Raw genomic sequence first — 20,685 nt, 5'->3', positions numbered from 1 at the left:
GTATGCCCATTTCCCTAGGCAATGATGAAAAGCATCCCCAAAACATGATGCTGCCATCTCCATGCATCACAATGGAGAGGATATTCTCAGGGTCATGGCTAGTTCTGGCTTCCTACCACACACAGCAATTGGCAGCATGGCCACAATATCACAATATGTGCGAAGAAACCAGTATGGTTTGAATTTGGATAAAACAATTGAATTAGGAATTTAAATGGTTTAAAAGTTTTTCTCTGGTTAAGCCCGGTGGCAGATTAAATGTATCTTGGGCACTGGGCTATTTTCAGTTCAGTGCCTCTACTTGGTGAGTGATGCCCATTGAATTCACTTTCAATAAATCTTCGCTTAAGTTTTAATAGAATACAAAGTGTATCCAATGCAGGTACAGAGTCGAAAACAATGCGTGAGCACGTAGTAGTCAACAAACGTTAGCGGGTGCAGATGCTCATTAATTTCGATGAACCGTAAAATCTGCACGTGTGTACCCTGAACAATTTATCAAGCACCAGAAAGTGATGGTCAACCAAAAAGGCATTAACATTTGAACATATGTATCACTGCAGTAAATAAAAAAAAAAAAAAAGTCATACCACAGATGGGCGACATCAATGAGAACACACCCTGCTAAAAAGAACAAAAAAATGTATTCAAATTGGCCTTTTACTTCAAATAAAACAAGAAATAAATATTAAAAAAAGTGTTTTTTATTCCCATTTTCTTTGCACCAGTTTTTATAGATAAGCACAAGCATCTGTGCGAGTCTACATACATCTACAGAACATTCCCAAGCAGCTTTGAGAGTGATATTACAAGCCACATGACAGAAGAGCAGTGCAGGCTTAGGAACGTTTTACTTTATTCCAAGCCAGGCAGTCTGCATGTATAGACCCTTTCCTGTGTTGCCTGAGCTTATTAACAAAACTACCAATACCGCAAGCCAGATGGCCATGGGAGAAGCCTCTATCCATTGTTCCCTTGTTCAGATAATGCACTCTGCATGCTGTTGGGTGCTGCCATCTTGTTACCAATGTCAGCTGTCCCCAGCAGCAGATTTGTCTGTTAAATGATGCAGCACACATGTGATAGGATTCTGGCCAAATACACGTTCATGACCAATATTGTGAGACTGTGCTGCAAACAGTCTGCTATTAGCAGCCCTGCAGCAAGCTGCTACAATCAGTCCTGCTACATTTGGCTACCAGTACTGTCCCGATAAAAAGTCCTGCTACCATTGTAGTCCTACTTGCAAACAGCGCAACAAGCTACCCGTTCAACGCAGGGGGGGGGGGGTCACAGGTCACTGTTTTAAATTCCACCCACAGGGAAAGAGCTTGTAGCGAGGTTCCAAAGTAGCATAAGGTAAGGGTCATTGCTCACAGCTCATGACATGGCCTTAATAACACTTATGTGCCACGATACCACTTGGCTATATAAAAAAAATAAATAGGTAAAGCAAATCTGTTAGATCAGTGATCACCCCTCTGCTTTTTTAGCCGATAAATTCTATTGTGTGTGTGTGTGTTCAGATATCACTGGGTTATGAGGAAAGAACAAAGAGAGGGCGCACAGGCCTAGTGCATTACCATAAAAAATGTTTAATAAGAAATAAAGTAGGTGTTGTACTCACAAACGAGAAGAAAGTCAAGGCACATCATAAAAGAACAGCTGGGTCAACACCGCGCTGAGTAACAGTCCGCAATGGGGAGTGTAGACATCCAATAGGCTGACGCGTTTCGAGGACTTGCCTCTTCCTCAGAGCCAACTCATTCCCATTCAGTATATTTGGATTCCCCCGGTCTATTTGAAGGCAGCAAGTTGTGCATGTTCCAGTACATTCTTAATGTGGTTGTAGCCTGCATTGAGTCCATCCCCAAGCGCAGGAGCATTTGTGTTTGCTGGTTCTTTGATCACTGGGTTATATCAAGACAGAAAGTCCCTTTACAACTTTACCCAGCCCTGGGCAATCCTCCCCAGGGGAGGGGGGCACAGACAGTAACAACAACCTAACAGACGGGCCAACAGTTTGCATTTTAAACACTTTGTTAACATCATAATGACTCTGAATGTATGACTCCAAAGTAGACATCTCACAGGGAAAGTGGAAAAAGCCACCTCCACGGGGAGCCATCCCTGCTAGGAGAACATAGTTGTTATTGCTAGCGGCTATAGCCGCTGGCAATAATCTCATGTTAAAATCTGACATGCTGGTTGTACCCAAGTCATATTTGAATTGGGTACAATCAGTCTGCCCATAGATGGTTCGTATCTTGCCCAGTCCATGCTGAACCAGTCGAGATTCAAACCATCTATGGTCAGCTTCAGTTGCTTCCTTTTGGTCTGCTAATATACCATTATAAGGAAGTCCATAGAGGAGTTAGAAAGAAAAAAAAAAAAAAAAAAAAAAAAGCACAACTTTGTTCAACCAGACACCCCCTTCCCCACACCAAATTATTTTTTTCCCTTTTTTTTGGAGTGGGGTTCACTCTAAAAATCCATAGCAGACGCTGATGAATGATGACTTCTGGTATAATTTTTTGTCATTCTTGCCATAGGATCTACTACAGCAAAAGTAATATTTTTAGAAAAAAAACACATTTGCTGGCAGTTTACATTTTTTTCTATGCTAGCTTCTCTTTTTTTTCTGTACATGCGACTTTTACTGTAGTACATTATATCACACAGGTGTGTCACTTCACTGGCAAGTTTAAAGCATTCCCAAGCATATTATTTAACCCCTTTGCTGCCGGGTCTGTACTACATATGAAGCTGACAGTGGGTTTTTTTTTTTTTGTTTTTTTTGTTTTTTTTTTTTTTTTACACACACTCCCAGTGGCTGCAGCCACTGTAAAGGTCTGTACATCTGACAAACTAACTGCTTCCTGTCAGATGGAAGCATTCGGGCAGCTGGTAACTCCAAAAGAATGACCTATAGGGGGCTTTTAAAGTATCACCTATGGAAATTATAGGGTACTGAAGTTTGTCGCCATTACATGGGCACATGCAAATTTAAGGTTTGACGTGTTGGGTATCTATTTACTCAGTACAACCTCATAGTTTATATTTTACTAAAAAAATGGGTAATTTATTTTATTTGTGTGCACTAAAATTAACTTGAGTGTATTTTTTATTGAAATTTTGAGTTTCCTAGACCTTAATACTGTGAGACATAAAAAGTTATTATTGTGAGAAATAAAAAGTTGCAACTACCAAAGTTTATTCTCTATAGTGTCCGCATTCAGAAAATAATATTTTGGTGGTTTATGCAATCTTCAGGCCTAAATTGATTTTTAAACGTGCAAAAAAATATGCAAAAACAGCTCTGGCAACGAAAAGGTTACAGGAATTAAGCCGTTTTAATGGTTATTAAAATTACTGCTCCCCATCACAAGGCATTATTTTTACATTAGTACATGTCCCCCAGGGGAGAGGTCAGCCCCCCAAGCCGTTTGTTTGACAGTCCCTTGTCTATCAGCCATTACAGATTCAACTCTCTCTGACTTCAGTAGGTACACTCAGCTCATACCTGCTCACAAGTGTCATTACCAATGCACATAACATAAAACAGAAGGCAGTGCTCTTGTGTGCATCCTTCATTGGCGTCTGGATGCAGACCGGAGCACTGTCAGAGGTAGTGTTGCCAGGAAGACGGTTGGAAGAACCTATATCCAGTTTTTTTACAGTCTTTGCTTCCTGCTTTATGTGATATTATGCTCATTTCAACACTTGTGAGCATTATTTTAAGATTTCTTTATTAAAGTTTATACAATCCTCAGAATGCCAGCAGAAATTATATCCTAGCCCTCTTGTGCAGAGCCTGTGCAAAACCGTGCAAGGTTGTAGTCTCTATAAATGGGAATAACTGCAGTCCACATATCAGCATCCTCTTCAGAATTTGTTTTTCAGCCAAACACCAAAACTCAAAAGCATTAGTCTCTAAACTGTGGTCCGTGGGCCAGATGTGGCCCTTTGCTAGCCTTTATTCGGTCCTTAGGGCACTATTCCTCCCATTGATACAAACAATGGGGCAAAATACCTCCCACTGACACCAAAGATGGAGCACTATTTATCCCACTGACACCATAGATAGGTCATTGTTCCTCCTACTGACACCAAAGATAGGGCACTATTTTTTCCACCGACACCATAGATGCGGTACTATTCCTCCCACTGGCACCAATGACAGGTATTACTCTTCCCATTAGTCTTTCCACTGATACCAATGATGGGGCACCATTCCTCACACTGACCCCAATGATGGAAATGATTCTTCTCACTTATACCAATGATTCCTCCGCCTACTGTCCACAGGCATTATGTAATTTGTTTACCCCCACTGATCACCAAGTTTGAGGCATATTCTACTCCCACTGGCCACAGTCTAGGCCTCCTAAGCTTGAAAGACAGTAAACTGGCTCTTTGTTTAGAACCTTTGGAGACTCCTGCTTAAAAGGATAAGGTTTTCAAAAATAGAGCGTGCCCAAGCTAAAGAGGGCCTTCTGATATCTCTGGAAGCAGCAAACAGGTTAAAAATGGAATATGTGAGCACTTGAGCATAGAGCAAATTCCACCAGCCTTTACAATCAATGCACAGTGAACTTAAGATTCCTTCCTTCCCTGCAAAGTAGTGGATCACCCAAGGAAATGACCAGGTTTGCCAAGATATAGAGATTCTGGGGCTAGCAGAATAGCCTGGGTTACACACAAAGTAAAAAAAAAAAAAAAAAAAAAAGTATATATACACACACATACACATACATACATATATATATTACATACATATATGCAGTTGTGCTCAAAAGTTTGCATACCCTGGCAGAAATTGTGAAATTTTGGCATTGAAATTGAAAATATGACTGATCATGCCAAAAAAAATGCTCTTTTATTGAAGGATGATCATCATATGAAGCCATTTATTATCAAATAGTTGTTTGGTTCCTTTATAAATCATGATAACAGAAATCACCCAAATGGCCACGATCAAAAGTTTACATACCCTGGAATGTTTGGCCTTGGTACAGACACACAAGGTGACACACACGGGTTAAAATGCCAAATAGAGGTTAATGTCCCACATCTGTGGCTTTTTAAATTGCAATTAGTGTCAGTATATAAATAGTCAATGAGTTTGTTATCTCTTACGTGGAAGCACTGACTAAGCTAGATACTGAGCCATGAGGATCAGAAAAGAACTGTCAAAAGTGCTGTGTAACAAGGTAATGGAGCTTTATAAAGATGGAAAAGGGCATAAACAGATGTTCAAAGCCTTGAATATGCCAATGAGTACTGTTAAATCACCTATTAAGAAGTAGAAAGTTCGGGGATCTCTTGATACCAAGCCAAGGTCAGGTAGACCAAGAAGGATTGCAGCCACAACTGCCAGAAGAATTGTTCGGGATACAAAGGGAAACCCATAGGTAACCACAAGAAAAATACAGGCTGCTCTGGAAAAAGACAGTGTGGTAGCTTTGAAGGAGCACAATATGATAACACTTGAACAAAAATGAGCTGCATGGTCGAGGTGCCAGAAAGAAACCTTTACTGCATCAATGACACAAAAAGGCCTGGTTTGGCATGTCAGGGTGTAACTGGTCTTTTTTGTGGCATTGGTGCAGTAAAAGCTTCTTTCTGGCACCTCAACCAAACAGCTCATTTTTGTTCAAGTATCACCATATTGTACTCCTTAAAAGCAACCACACCATCTTTTTCCAGAGCAGCCTGTTTTTCTTTTGAGGTTGTCTGTGGGTTTTTCTTTGAAAAACTGGCCAGATCACCTGATGAAAATAGAAGAAAGCCTAAAAAAGAAAACTAATACAGCCATCACATCTAAGAATTGATAAGCTGCAATATAATAAATGTTTGCTTTTGGGTTTAATACTGCTTTAAGAGCATACCATTACTAAAAACGGATGCTGTGAGGATTTACTAAAGGCAAATAGACTGTGCACTTTGCAAGTGCAGTTGCACTCATTTTTCCGCAGAGCTCAGTAAATGGGGTGAAGCTTTACTTTGTAACAAACACCCAATCAGGTGCAAGGAAAAAAAACAAAAAAAAAAAAAACAAACAATTTTTGCTTTCAAATGATTGGATGATGGAAATCAGCAGAGCTTCACCACATTTACCAAGCTCTGAGAAAAATTTGTGCAACTGCACTTGCAAAGTACATAGTGTATTTGTCTTTAGTAAATCCACCCCACAGTATCAGTTTGGTAATGATATGTTCTTAACTCATAAATATAAATAAACATTGCACCAGAGGGAGATTATGTGGATGAAGGCATAATAAGAATGTTTTCATAGTTTCACCATATTTGTCTTCATTCATATAAAATCTCCTTCTGGTGCAGTGTTACCCTGTGCATAAAAAATTGTTAGAAAGCAATGTAAATAATAACACAAAAAAAGTGCTAAATATCTAAAAACATAAATTCATTAAATAATGCTTTTGTTTAGTGAATCGACTTCTTTTGAGATAAATATTGCATGAGATATTTAAAGGTGAAAATTCATGTGGTATTTATCTCTTAGTGAATTGACCCCACAGTTACTGTTCAGGTATTTGGAAAGCCACAGGCCGAACAGGAGAAAACAAATTGTGTATGGCTAGCTTTAGAAGTCCCATAGTTGCTGACAGTCAGTTCCTTGCAATGCACACAGCCTACGAATTCCTCAGTGTGTAAGTGTCAAGTAACAAAGCCTTGCAGTTTTCTACATTAAACCTGGTCCACGCTTATGTATTGCAGCGAATCCTGTGCATTTCCCACATCGCATTGCAATCACATGGCGTCCCTGTGATCTGCTACGGGTGTCAATGTTAAATTAATGACACCCTGAAACAGATTGCAAAACACAGTGTGAACGCAAGAAAACAGATCTTATGGGTGTTAATACCCATGTGATGCATTTCAGGTGTAAGAAAGAAAAAAAAAAAAAAAAAAAAAAAAAAAGAGGGGGGGGGGGGTCTGGAACCATTTTGGTGTGGAAGTGATGCGATTTGAGCCATACAAAAATGTATGGTTTAAATTGCACCGCACAGACATTGCACGTGATGTGCACAGGAATGCGGTGCGATTCCTGTGCAAATCACATGCGACGTCCTGCACTGCACAAGTGTGAGCCTAGACTAAATGTTAAAACACACAGAGCACACTTATACCTTTTGCACCCCCCAAACCCTAAAAATACCCCAGATGTAGATTTACCTTGATCAGACAGTTCTGATCTCTGGCATTTTACATCCCATTCCAATCATGTTCTGCTGCACCTGTGCAATATCTTCCCATAGACTCACGTGGGATGATCTTACAAGCATCTCCAGATTTGGGACACTGCTCCATAGACTTACATGAGACAGTTTCCTTAATTCTTCCATCCTCAGATCACTGCTCTATGAAAATCTATGGGGAGCAACTGCGCAGGCATAGCCAGTGCACAGAACGTAGGACAAAAAGTAAGCAAGCACCGAAGGCTGCAATAAATAGACTGCGGCAAGAAGGCATCTGGGGAAGAAGATAAAGTCATTTAGATCAGAGTGGGCAGGGGGGCAGCAAAAAAAGGTGTACTTTGAGTAGATGGCCATTCATCCCCTAACTATGCGGTTCCCTTATCAGACACTGTTATTCCCCTTTAGTAGTTTAGGAGTATCTATGGTCAAAATTTAAAGACAATATATTAATTTACACATTGTATTTAAAAGAGAAGTATTGGTTTAAAAAAAAAAAAAGAAATTATACTAACCTAGGTGGATGGAGCATCAATCTGATGCTGCATCTGTTCTCTGCTGCTTCTAAGACTGAGAACTGAGTGACCACGACTGTTGATCACTCGGTTCTCGGTCTTTAGTGAGCAGAGAGCCAGTGACTGTCAGATACTGGCTCTTTGTTCCTCCAGTCCTCACTGGAGCACTGGGGCTGTGGAGGAGGCGGGGGCACTGACTCAGGCTTTCAGTGGCTTGCTGAAAGGCCGAGACAGCTGCTGGTCCAGGTATCTGGGTGGATCCCGATTGTAAACTCGGGATCTTACCTGAGCCTGGACTGGCTGAGTGACACCAACTGACAGCAGGCTTTAACCCGCTGACGGCTAAAAATGGGTCACAGAAGTGCAGAATGAACTGCACTCTTGTGATCCCCAGAAGTATAGCCAAATTAGCTTTTCCTTTAAATCATTTCTAACCTACACTTATGAATGATCTTGAAGTCTGTAAACTTAGAAAATCCCCACATATTTGCTTCCTTGAACTCTGTGACACGTATTCACTGTGACCTGTGCATAGGCGCTGCTGTGTCACAAATTTCACAGAGCCTGCCTTCTGAACTACAGAGATGCGGAGAGGAGGAGTCTCAGGAGGCAGAGTCAGTACATAAATCACAGCTTGCAGGCAGCAAGGTGCCATGGAATATATAGTCCATAAAATTAAAAGTAAACAGCAGAGGAGAAGCTGCAAAGCATACTGGGAATCCAGGAAGTTGTGGAAAGAGATGACCAGCAGACAGTACTCACAAGATGAAAGGATTTTTCAGGTAAGCTTATTTTGAAATGTAAAAAAATAATTATTTGTATTGTTATTACAATGCTGATGTTATGCAATGAACGTGTATGTTGTGACCATAGATCTGCTTTAAAGACTTTTGAAATTGAAGGCGTTTGAAGTAAGGGCAATGTCACATTAGCAACTTTGTATCAGAAAGCTGTAGCAGCTACAAATTACCCAGCGGACTACAGTGTTACAAATCCCTAGTCTGCCATGGTCATCAGCAAGTGCACTGGATAAAATGATTAGCTGATAAAGGTGGTGATTCTGTCACAGCTCCAAACTCTGCAAAAACTTAATCACACAGCAACCAAGTAACAATCACAAATACACTCATTTAGGTTGGGTTATTTTTACCAAAGAAATACATTTTGGTCTAAATTTATGAAGAAAGATTATTTGTTTGCAAACAACAAAAACACGTTCTACTCACCTAGGTGGATGCAGCATCGATCCCGTCAGCTCTACACAGAGAGCAGAGCGATAAAGCACCACAATTGCTCAGTTCCCCTTCTCCACCCTAAGCAGAGAGCAGTTACTGTCAGTCTCCCGCTCTCAGCTCTGCCCCTACAGTGCTCACTGGAGCGCTGGGCTGTGGAAAGTGTGGGAGCGGCTGGCTCTGATTCTCAGCGGCTTGCTGAGAGGCTGAGCCAGATGCTGGTCCAGGGTTTTGGGCAGATCTCAAACATATGGTTGGGATCTCTTTAGAGCCTGGATGGACTCTGTGATGTCAGCCAACAGCAGGCTTCAGCAAATTAAACGCACTCCTGTGATCCATAGCTGAACTACAGCCAAAAAAGCTTTTACTATACTTCTCCTTTAAGTTTAAGACATAGTGGAGAGGGATTAAAACACTTGTCATGTTTTTATTACCATCTACAGTTGCAAGAAAAAGTATGTAAACCCTTTGGGATTACGTGGAGTTTTGCATGAATTGGGCATAAAATGTGCTCTGAACGTCATCTAAGTCACAACAATAGAAGAACACAGTCTGCTGAACATAATACTACACAAACATTAGATGTTGCCATGGTTTAATTGCACATAACATGTAAACATTCACAGTGCAGGGAGAAAAAAGTATGTGATCCTTTGGACTTAATAACTGGTTGACCCTCCTTTGGCAGCAATAACCTCAACCAAATGTTTCCTGTAGTTGCAGATCAGACCTGCACAACGATCTGGAGTAATTTTGGACCACTCCTCTTCACAAAACTGTTTCAGTGTAGCAATATTCTTGGGATGTCTGGTGTGAATCGCTCTCTTAAGGTCATGCCACAGCATTTCAATCGGGTTGAGGTCAGGACTCTGACTGGGCCACTCCAGAAGGCGTATTCCGTGCTGTTGCAGCCATTGTTTTGTTGAATTACTTGTATGCTTTGGGTCATTGTCCTGTTGCATCACCCATCCTCTGCGGAGCTTCAGTTGGCGGACAGATGGTCGTACGTTTTCCTGAAAAATGTCTTGATAAACTCTGGAATTCATTTTCCCATCAATGATAACAATCCATCCAGGCCCTGAGGCAGCAAAGCAGCCCCAAACCATGATGCTCCCTCCGCCATATTTTACAGTGGGGATGAGGTTTTGATGTTGGTGTGCTGTGCCTTTTTTTCTCCACATATAGTGTTGTGTGTTCTTCCCAAACAACTCAATCTTGGTTTCATCTGTCCACAGTATATTTTGCAAGTAGTGCTGTGGAACATCCAGGTGCTCTTTTGCAAACTTCAAACGTGCTGCAATATTCTTTTTGGACAGCAATGGCTTCCTCCGTGGTGTCCTCCCATGTACTCCATTCTTGTTTAATGTTTTCCTTATTGTAGATGTGTCAACAAAAATGTTAGCATGTGCCAGAGATTTCTGTAGGTCTTTAGCTGACACTCTGGGATTCTTCTTTACCTCATGCAGTATTCTGCGCTGTGCTCTTGCAGTCATTTTTACAGGACGACCACGCCTAGGGAGAGTAGCAACAGTACTAAACTTTCTCCATTTGTAGACAGTCTGTCTTACCGAGGACACATGACCATCAAGGCTTTTGGAGATACTTTTGTAACCCTTTCCAGCTTCATGCAAGTCAACAATTCTTGATTGTAGGTCTTCTGAGAGCTCTTTTCTGTGAGGCATGGTTCACATCAGACAGTGCTTCTTGAAACCACTAAACCCAAAACAGGTGTGTGTTTTTTAAGGGCAGGACAGCTGTCAGCAACACATCCAATATCATCACACTGATTGGAGTCAAGGTTGGCTCACTCCTGGCTCCAATTAGCTCTGGGAGAAGTCATTAAGCTAGGACCTCACATACTTTTTCCTCCCTGCACTGTGAATGTTTACATGTTATGTGCAAATAAACCATGGCAACATCTAATGTTTGTGTAGTATTATGTTCAGCAGACTGTGTTCTTTCATTGTTGTGACTTAGATGACATTCAGAGCACATTTTATGCCCAGTTCATGCAAAACTCCACGCAATCCCAAGGGGTTCACATACTTTTTCTTGCAACTGTATGTCACCGATAGGAAGATTCGCTCTCTATTTGTCATGTTTACTGCTATCATCAAAAGGGAAAGTGAAAGAAAATCCTAAAATTTTGGGTTGTCCCTAGAACAGTATTAAAAGGGGAAATGGGGAAATCTTCTAATGGGGACACTATTTCTGCTGACCTGAGGGAGCTCAATAGTTTCCCTTTATTGGGACAGGAAGTGAAGGAAAATCTCCCCAATGGGATACAGATGGCAAAAAAAAAAAAATTGACAGGGATTCTACTTTAGAGCAGCACTTATCGGACTTCTAATGCCTTCCTAACCCTGAAATTCAAGTTGAAACATCAAGCTTTAACAAAGTAAATAAAGCTAAAAGAGGCAACAGTAAACCAATAGTGCACAAGTATTTTGATTATTTTTGCAAACTCACTTGTAACTTAATTTTTAGGCTTAACAGCCTTCAAGTGCAAACTGCAGTAATAACCCAGTCATATCACTTTTCACTCCCTGAGCAGTAAAGTAAACCGAAACCACAACGAACACTTAAAATGAAAGTGGAAATACAGTACACAGTATTTAAACATACTATACCATACCATGTTTGCTGTGGTGCAAACTAGGGATGCACCGATACCTCTTTTTTAAGACCGAGTATGAGTACCGATACTTTTCCTCAAGTACTCTCCGATACCAGTACAGCAAGAAACATGTAACAGGACTCAGTGCCAGAAGTACAGCAAGGGACATGTAACAGGACTCACCAACAGAAGTAAAAAACAAGACATGTAATAAGACTCAGTGCCAGATGTACAGCAAAGGATATGTAACAGGACTGCTAGAAGTACAGCAAGGCACAGGACTCACCAACAGAAGTACAGCAAGAGACATGTAACAGGACTGCGAGAAGTACAGCAAGGCACAGGACTCACTACCAGAAGTACATCACTCAGCAAGGGACATGTACAGTAGTCAGTGAGGGACATGTAAGAACTCACCGGCCCCATGTGAGGGAACATAGCCCTCTCGGCCACCACGATGACATCACTTCTAGTATCGGTGCATTTGCACGTGTACCGATACTTGTGCAAATGCCTAGTATTGGCACAAATACCAGTATCGGTGCAAACCAACCAGGCCTGGCCACAGACAACTCAACTATCAGCCAATTTCTGCTGAATAGATCAAAAATAAAGCTGTGGTGGGCCCTGCAATACTACCTGGTTCAACAAAAATCAATTTAAAAGCAGTGCTTTAGCAAGTCTTGCATTAAAGGATAAATTAACCTTGCATACCATGTTACACCCATATTCAGCGTCAGGGGCGGACTGACAACTCATGGGGCCCCTGTGTCCTTGCCCAAACTCAAACCACACCCAAAAAAGCCTATGAAGGGTACCAGGGGCATCTCATGGGACCCCTACTGACTCCGGGCCCTCGGGCAGTGCCCGAGTTCTCAAATGGTCAGTCCACCCCTGTTCAGGGTGTAACATGGTATATGTATAGACCGGCCCACCCCGCTTCCCCACTGACAGCTAGCGGGGGATTTTCTCTGTGAATGAGAAACTACAAGTCCTGACAGCCTTAGTGGCTGTCGGTTTGTAGTTCTTAATGAACTACCAGAGTGCTGTGGAGCGCTGTGGTAGTTCACTGATTCTTCCTGTCAGTATATCTGCTTGCCCGTATATCCTGTACAGCAGGGGTGTCAAGCTGGTGGCCCTCTAGCTGTTGCAGAACTACAAATCCCATCATGCCTCTACCTATGGGAGTCATGCTTGTAACTGTTAGCCTTGCAATGCCTCATGGGACTTGTAGTTCCACAATAGCTGGAGGGCCAGCAGTTTGACACCCCTGCTGTACAGGCAAGCAGATAAAAAAAAAAAAAAACACCGCTCCAGGTGGGTTCCCTCTTCCACTACCATACACAAACTAAATCCCAGGTGCTGGCTCTGTCCGCAGCAGACTCCAATATACAAACAAATAAATATTTGTGGAATATGCTAGAAGAAGAAATAAAGCTGATTTTACTGGATGTGTGGCCATCGGATGTTTGTTTGTATACAGGCAAGCAGATATACTGACAGATCTGTAGATGACCCGAATGGCGCCAGCAATCTGCTGATCACTGGTGCAATGGTTTACAGAGTCCTGCAACACAAAATAATAAATGAACATTTTTTGCCTGCAAAAAATGTGCATTTATTTTTTTTTTTTTTAGCAAAAGGTGAACTTATCCTTTAAGGCTTCTATCATTTCAATGGGCTGCCTATCACACCAACAAACCTGCATCCAGGGGCGGACCAACCATTTGAGCACTCGGGCACTGCCCGAGGGCCCGGGGTCAGTAGGGGGCCCCATGAGATGCCCCTGGTACCTTTCATTGTCTTTTTCATAGGCTTTATTGGGTGTGGGCGAAGACACAGGGGCCCTGTGATCCCCTATTGCCCGGGGGGCCCCCATGAGTTGTCAGTTCGCCCCTGCCTGCATGTACTCTTTTTTGTAATGTGCTACAGTGCATGTCTGTTAGCAAGGTGCATTGGAGTGCCCAGGGGTGGACTGACAACTCATGGGGCCCCCAGGCAATAGGGGATCATGGGGCCCCGCGTTCCTCGCCCACACCCAAAAAAGCCTATGAAAAAGACAATACAAGGTACCAGGGGCATCTCATGGGGCCCCCTACTGACCCCGGGCCCTTGGGCAGTGCCCGAGTGCTCGAATGGTCAGTCGGCCCCTGGAAGTGCCATTAAGAATGAATAGCACAGCAGAACACCGAGTATTTCGTTTTTATGCATTGCGACAGTGCAAATGTTAATGCACACATTACCCAGCACAACAGTGTACAATGGGCCTTGTGTTAGAATAGGGGCTCATTCGCACGTTTGCTCAGTCCCGTAGAGTGTGAACTACCTGCACACAAGTTCACTGCAGGTCCTTTTTGTTAAACTTTAAAGTGGAACTACACCCTCCTATTCTTTACAGCCAATGAAGCGGTCATCTTTGCCCCTGATCTGCATTTGTCATGGTGCTAAACATGTGATCAGTTATGACACCAGTCATTTGATGGCTTGACAGTTCAGTTGAGAGCACAAGTAACTATCACTTATCGTTCATGGCATACCATAAATGTATCAGTTTGTAAAAATGTTAAATTGATGGGTTTTGTTCCGCTTCTATAGTTCTGCAGAAACAGGAAGTCCCACCCCCAAGAACCTTCCTTGCAGCTGATTGGCAGTTATCTGCATGAATGCAGCCCATTTCCCCTAGCTTCTTATTTGTAAATGACATGCTAGACAAGTAAAATCAATTTCCATAATCTCCCTGCCTGTTCTACAAAGCTGCTTATCTATAACAGATTTACTTTAACCAATGTAGTGATCAGTAATATTAACACATCCACACTCCATACATAGGAGGTCATAGCGGAAGTGTCAGAAAACTTCAAGGAGTGATTAGCAGTAGATCCATTCCTATTAAGGAATATACATTATCTCAGCATGTCATTGATTTACCTAATATGTAAATACAGAAATTTGGTCAAGATCACACTTAAGCTCACCACACACACTTTACAATCTGTTCAATCTCCTTTAGATCTCTCAAAATTTTTCGTACAAGGGTGTGCCTGAATGGACACAAATTGATTAGCTAAGTCGTCATATTATATACAGGGGCAGACTGACCATTTGGGCACTCGGGCACTGCCCGAGGGCCCAGGGTCAGTAGGGGGCCCCATGAGATGCCCTTGGTACCTTTCATAGGCTTTTTTGGGTGTGGGCTAGGACACAGGGGCCCCATGAGTTGTCAGTTCACCCGATTATATAGTTTTAGTAACTCTAAAGTTGATTGTACACAGATTGTAATGTGTATGCTGACCCTCGAAATAGAGCGAAGACATAAGTAGATGGCATTTAGTTTGCTAGCACACAGCATATCATAAATAATGCCTTTTTTTTCTTTTTTTTTTTTTTTTTTAAATCAAATCTTGCTTTCACCTTTCTTGCACATTTGCAGTATCTGTCTACATGCATGCACTTCAGTGACACCTTTGTGCCATTGTCAAGGGGGGAGGTTCTTGGTGGTGACAAGTGGAATATACCAGCCCAATAAGTGTCAGCATGACTGCTTGTAGTCTCCAATAAAAGTGCAGTGGCAAAGTGACCACACAAAAGAGCATTTTGGTGGCAGGGCCAAAGTGTTGTCATCCTAAAACAGGAAGTGCCTGATCACCAGGTATTACAGGGTAGCACTTGTGGCTTGCCAGTTTCTGGGTTAAATCCCAGTCAGGACACTATCTGCATGGAGTATGCATGTTCTCCCTGTGATTACATGGATTTCCTCCAGGTACTCCAGGTACTCCAGTTTGCACCCACATTTCAATGACATGCTGGTAGCTTACAGCAGAACGGTACCCTCCCCATCAACTTTATATCAATCTCCTTTTTGTCAGGGTGGCGGAATACCTTTTTTGGGAACCCCCTCCATACACTACCAGAATGATATGTAGTGTCCACAGCCTTCTTGAATCCCGACATTCCCAGCAGACTGAAGGGCACTCTAAGGTGCATGTGCCATGCCACATCATAGGGGGCCAGCTATCTATTGGTGTTTTTCTAGCTGCCCATCCCCATGATATGGCACACTATCACAGACCAGTGCATAACCTGGAAGAGAAGAAGCTGGTGGTATGGGACTGGGTGTGCTGCAAATCCCTAGATAGCAGCACTGGATCATCAAGTGTGTAAATGTATGTTTTTAGTGAACAGGTAAGAAAGGGGGGAGTTTATTTTCTTTTTACAGTGAACCTAAATGAACCCTTTCTGCCAACTGTTTCGGACCCTTGCAAGCATCCGCTTCTGCGCACCAGCCTTTGGACCTCTTCATTGCTGGATGACGCAATTCCTGCACAGGAATCAGTCATCCTGGCACACAGGGACCATGGTGGCAATGTAAGCTGAGCTGTACATGCGCAGCTCAATGTACCTGCCACAGAAAGCTGCAAGCAGGCAGGTAGGTGAGTTTTATTGCAGAACAAACATTGCATGTCTCTTCTACAATAAAGAGCCAACCTGATCACAGTATGAGACAGCTATACTTTAGTTCCTCTTTAATTGGCCCTGTTATGTGTATGTGAGATAAGGACCTTCGACTGTAAGCTCTTGAGGGTAAGGACTGATGTATACATATCTACAATAAGTAATAGTAAGGAAATCTTTTAATAAAAGCTGTTTTCATCTATCCTAAGAAATGCCTTTAATATGGAAGTTGAAGTTAGTGATGGGGTATGTGTAGCACTGTGTGAGCAGACATCTTAGTGGTGGTTCACATATATGGGGATTGGATGCGGTTTGAACCACATCCAATCCACATGACATGTGAAATAACATTGCTTCCTATGGTGCCTATTCACATACACTCACTGGCCACTTTATTAGGTATGACGGTGGACGAAAATGCCTTCTTGATGTCAGAGGAGAATGGGCAGACCGGTTCGAGATGATAGAAAGACAACAGTAACTCATGTCAATATGGACCAAAATGTTTCCAACATCTTTTTTAATCTACGCCACAAAGAATTAAGGCAGTTCTGAAGGCAAAAGGGGTCCAACCCGGTACTAGCAAAATGTACCTAATAAAGTGACCTATGAGTGTATGTCTGGTGCACTGGCGGTGCAGAGTAAGTGCTGTTTGAATAAGAGTCATGTACAATTTCTGAGCAGTGCCTTCAGGTTCAGGTGAGGATTACAGGTGATCGACTTCTATGGGAACTGTTTTGAAATGGCATATGTGTGAACAGGATAAGATCCTGAGCTAATCCTGTTATGAACCTGATGTAAACCTGACATGAACCGGTGAACAACTACTGTATCAATTAGCTGTGAATTCTAAGCTTCAATCCGCGCCGCACATGTGTGAATCATCTCTAATGCCAATTTGATTGGAGATGTCAGTAATGGGGTATGTCAGCACTGTGTAGCAGACATTTAAGACCAATCTGACTAGAGATATCGGTGATGGGGTACGTGTAGCAGACAGATATGATTGGAGATGTACGTGATGGGGTATGTGTAGCAATCATATCGGCCTTAAAATGTCTGCTACACATACCCCAGCACGTACATCGCCAGACATTTAAGGCCGATATGACTGGAGATGTACATGATGGGGTATGTGTAGTAGGATGACTTGTTGGGAGATGTCAGTGATGGGTTATGTGTAGCACTGTATAGCAGATACATAAGGCCCTTCTGATTGGAGATATCAGTGATGGGGGTATGTGTAGCACAGTTTCAGCAGAATATATAAGGCCAATGTGATTGGTGATATCGATGATGGGGTATGTTTAGCACTGTTTAGCAGACATGTAAGGCCAATCTGATGGGAAATATCAGTGATCAGGTATGTGTAGCAGACATGTAAGGCCAATCTGATTGGTAATATCAGTGATGGGGTATGTGTAGAAGAGTGTCAGCAAGACATCTAAATCCGATCTGACGGCTGATGTCAGTGATCAGGTATGTGTAGCACACATCTAAGGCCAATCTGATTGGTGAGATCAGTGATGGGGTATGTGTAGCAGACACATAAGGCCGATCTGATTGGAGATATCAGTGGTGGGGTATGTATAACACTGTGTCAGCAAGACATCTAAGGATGATCTGACTGGAGATGTCAATGATTAATCTGGTTGGAGAGATCAATAATGGGGTATGTGTACCAGACACATAAGGCCGATCTGGTTGGAGATATCAGTGATGGGGTGTGTGTACCAGACACATAAGGCCGATCTGATTGGAGAGATCAGTGAAGAGGTATGTGTAGCACTGTGTCAGCAGGACATCAAAGGATGATCTGACTGGAGATGTCAGTGATCAGGTATGTGTAGCAGACATGTAAGGCCAATCTGGTTGGTTATATCAGTGATGGGGTACGTGTAGCAGACATCCAGGGCCGATGTGATTGGAGAGGTCAGTGAATGGGCATGTTTAGCACTAAGTAGGAGACATCCAGGGCCGATATGATGGGAGATATCAGTGATGGGGACTGTGCAGCGGACATGTAATGCCAATCTGGTTGGATATATCAGTGATGGGGTACATGTAGCAGCCATCCAGGGCCGATATGATGGGAGGTATCAGTGATGGGGACTGTGTAGCAGACATCCAGGGCCGATATGATGGGAGATATCAGTGATGGGGACTGTGTAGCAGCCATCCAGGGCCGATATGATGGGAGGTATCAGTGATGGGGACTGTGTAGCAGACATCCAGGGCCGATATGATGGGAGGTATCAGTGATGGGGACTGTGTAGCAGACATCCAGGGCCGATATGATGGGAGGTATCAGTGATGGGGACTGTGTAGCAGACATCCAGGGCCGATATGATGGGAGATATCAGTGATGGGGACTGTGTAGCAGACATCCAGGGCCAATATGATGGGAGGTATCAGTGATGGGGACTGTGTAGCAGACATCCAGGGCCGATATGATGGGAGGTATCAGTGATGGGGACTGTGTAGCAGACATCCAGGGCCGATATGATGGGAGGTATCAGTGATGGGGACTGTGTAGCAGACATCCAGGGCCGATATGATGGGAGGTATCAGTGATGGGGACTGTGTAGCAGACATCCAGGGCCGATATGATGGGAGGTATCAGTGATGGGGACTGTGTAGCAGACATCCAGGGCCGATATGATGGGAGGTATCAGTGATGGGGACTGTGTAGCAGACATCCAGGGCCGATATGATGGGAGGTATCAGTGATGGGGACTGTGTAGCAGACATATAAGGCCAATGTGATGGGATTCCCCATGTGTGGTGTCAGGTAGAGGGCCCCGCTCCTCCAGCAGGCAGACATTCAGTGACAGGTGCGCCCATTGAGGGAGATGACGGCAGGCTCTTACCATTCTTGCTGTCACAGGAAGGTGCGGCCGATGCCACCGGCACTACCGCCGAGGCTGCAGCCACCAGAATGGCCGATGCAGCTGCGGCTCCCGCTGTGGCCCCTGCCATGCCGCCTCCGCCTCCTCCTCCTCCTCCTCCCGCAGCCACAGCCATGGCTCCATTTTCCTGCTCATCCCCGCTGCTGTTAGCGCGCTTGTTCTTCTTGCCCTTGCTGTTCTTCACGTTAGGCATTGCGCACACAGCTCCTGCTTCTCTTCAGACGCGCCTTCAGCTCTTCGCCCCGACGGCCTGCATGGTGCCCGGGCTGCAGGCGTAGAAACCGAGAGAGAAGAGCGGCGCGTGTGCGGAGGGTGCGGTGCGCTCTTCTCAGCACTCTAGATGCCCGCTGCCCATGGACACAGGGTGGCTGCACCAGCAGTCAGGATTAGAAGGCGTGTCTCGTTGTTTTGATTCTGCTTTCCGTGGACTCGGTTCCTCCCCTCTGTCAATTTTTCCCCCGTCTCCCGTGACGTCACGGCCCCGCAGCCCATCCCTGCGTGACGACACCGGCGCTCCTTCCTCGCCGCCTCCATCCAGTCTCTGCTGTGAAGGCGTCAATGTCCGCGCCCTCCCTGGCGTCCAATCAAAGCCCGGGATTCGGGCTGGGGGGTGTGGTCTGCCTCTGCAGCATTTTCTCAGTAGAACACAATAGAGTGAGGGGATAGTGTGTGTGGGGAGTGGAGGTACTTCACGTACACGAGTGGCCTGCCTTCCACTGACCCTTCTTGTGTCACTGAGATAGGTGTGTAGTGCAGCAGATATGGGTTCGTGATAATTGTATAGAGGGTGCCTAGCCTCAGCAACGAATGGGATTTCTGCTTCATATGCTTCTCCATGTTCTAAAGAGGAACACGAGGAGACACACCTGAGGGACTTGTCACGTGTGTACAAAAGTGCAACAATGCTGACCAATCATGGCCCGTCCACCTCAATGCGGCACGGTGCAATTTTAGAAAAGGGTCCTGTACCACTTTGGTGAGATTCCAGTGCAATTTTGGCCCCAAAGACGTCCATGTAAACACACCAAAAACACATTTAGGCCTTCCATACTAGTGAAATTCCTGCTAAGACTAGAGTCGCTCATACAGTGCCTTGAAAAAGTATTCATACACCTTGACATTTTCCTCATTTTGTCATGTTACAACCAAAAACGTAAATGTATTTTATTGGGATTTTATGTGATAGGTCAACACAAAGTAGCACATAATTGTGAAGTGGAAGGAAAATAATAAATGGTTTTAACATTTTTTACAAATAAATATCTGAAAAGTGTGGTATGCATTTGTATTCAGCCCCCTAACTAAAATCTAGTGGAACCAACTGCCTTCAGAAGTCACCTAATTAGTAAATAGAGTCCACCTGTGTGTAATTTAATCTCAGTATAAATACAGCTGTTCTGTGAAACCCTCAGAGATTTGCTAGAGAACATTAGTGAATAAACAGCATAATGAAGGCCAAGGAACACACCAGACAGGTCAGGGATAACGTTGTGGAGAAGTTTAACGTAGGGTTGGGTTATACATAAATATCCCAAGCTTTGAACATCTCACGGAGCACTGTTCAATCCATCATCCGAAAATGGAAAGAGTATGGCACAACTGCAAACCTACCAAGACATGGCCGTCCACCTAAACTGACAGGCCAGGCAGGGAGAGCATTAATCAGAGAAGTAGCCAAGAGGCCCATGGTAACTCTGGAGGAGCTGCAGAGATCCACAGCTCAGGTGGGAGAATCTGTCC

At 43.6% G+C, this 20,685-nt stretch overlaps 1 protein-coding gene across 2 annotated transcripts in view; it reads right to left on the bottom strand.

Annotated features, from left to right (window-relative positions):
* HECA (HECA ribonucleoprotein granule regulator) overlaps window positions 1–19,458 on the bottom strand; it is a 98,983-nt gene extending 79,525 nt beyond the window's left edge. Inside the window, exon 1 of one of the 2 annotated variants that reach the window (XM_089676258.1) lies at window positions 18,907–19,458. In XM_089676258.1, the coding sequence (XP_089532384.1) occupies window positions 18,907–19,138 (232 nt within the window). In that variant the 5' untranslated portion in view covers window positions 19,139–19,458. The remainder of the gene's footprint in view (window positions 1–18,906) is intronic. The other variant, XM_089676257.1, reaches the window with a different exon arrangement.
* Window positions 19,459–20,685: the final 1,227 nt, after the last annotated feature.

The sequence above is a fragment of the Staurois parvus genome, unplaced genomic scaffold (assembly GCF_062004578.1).
Source record: "Staurois parvus isolate SC_StPar_1 unplaced genomic scaffold, SC_StPar_1.0 ptg000165l, whole genome shotgun sequence".
NCBI lineage: Eukaryota > Metazoa > Chordata > Amphibia > Anura > Ranidae > Staurois > Staurois parvus.
Note: the sequence above shows the minus strand (reverse complement) of the source record. Positions and strands in the feature narration are given on the sequence as shown.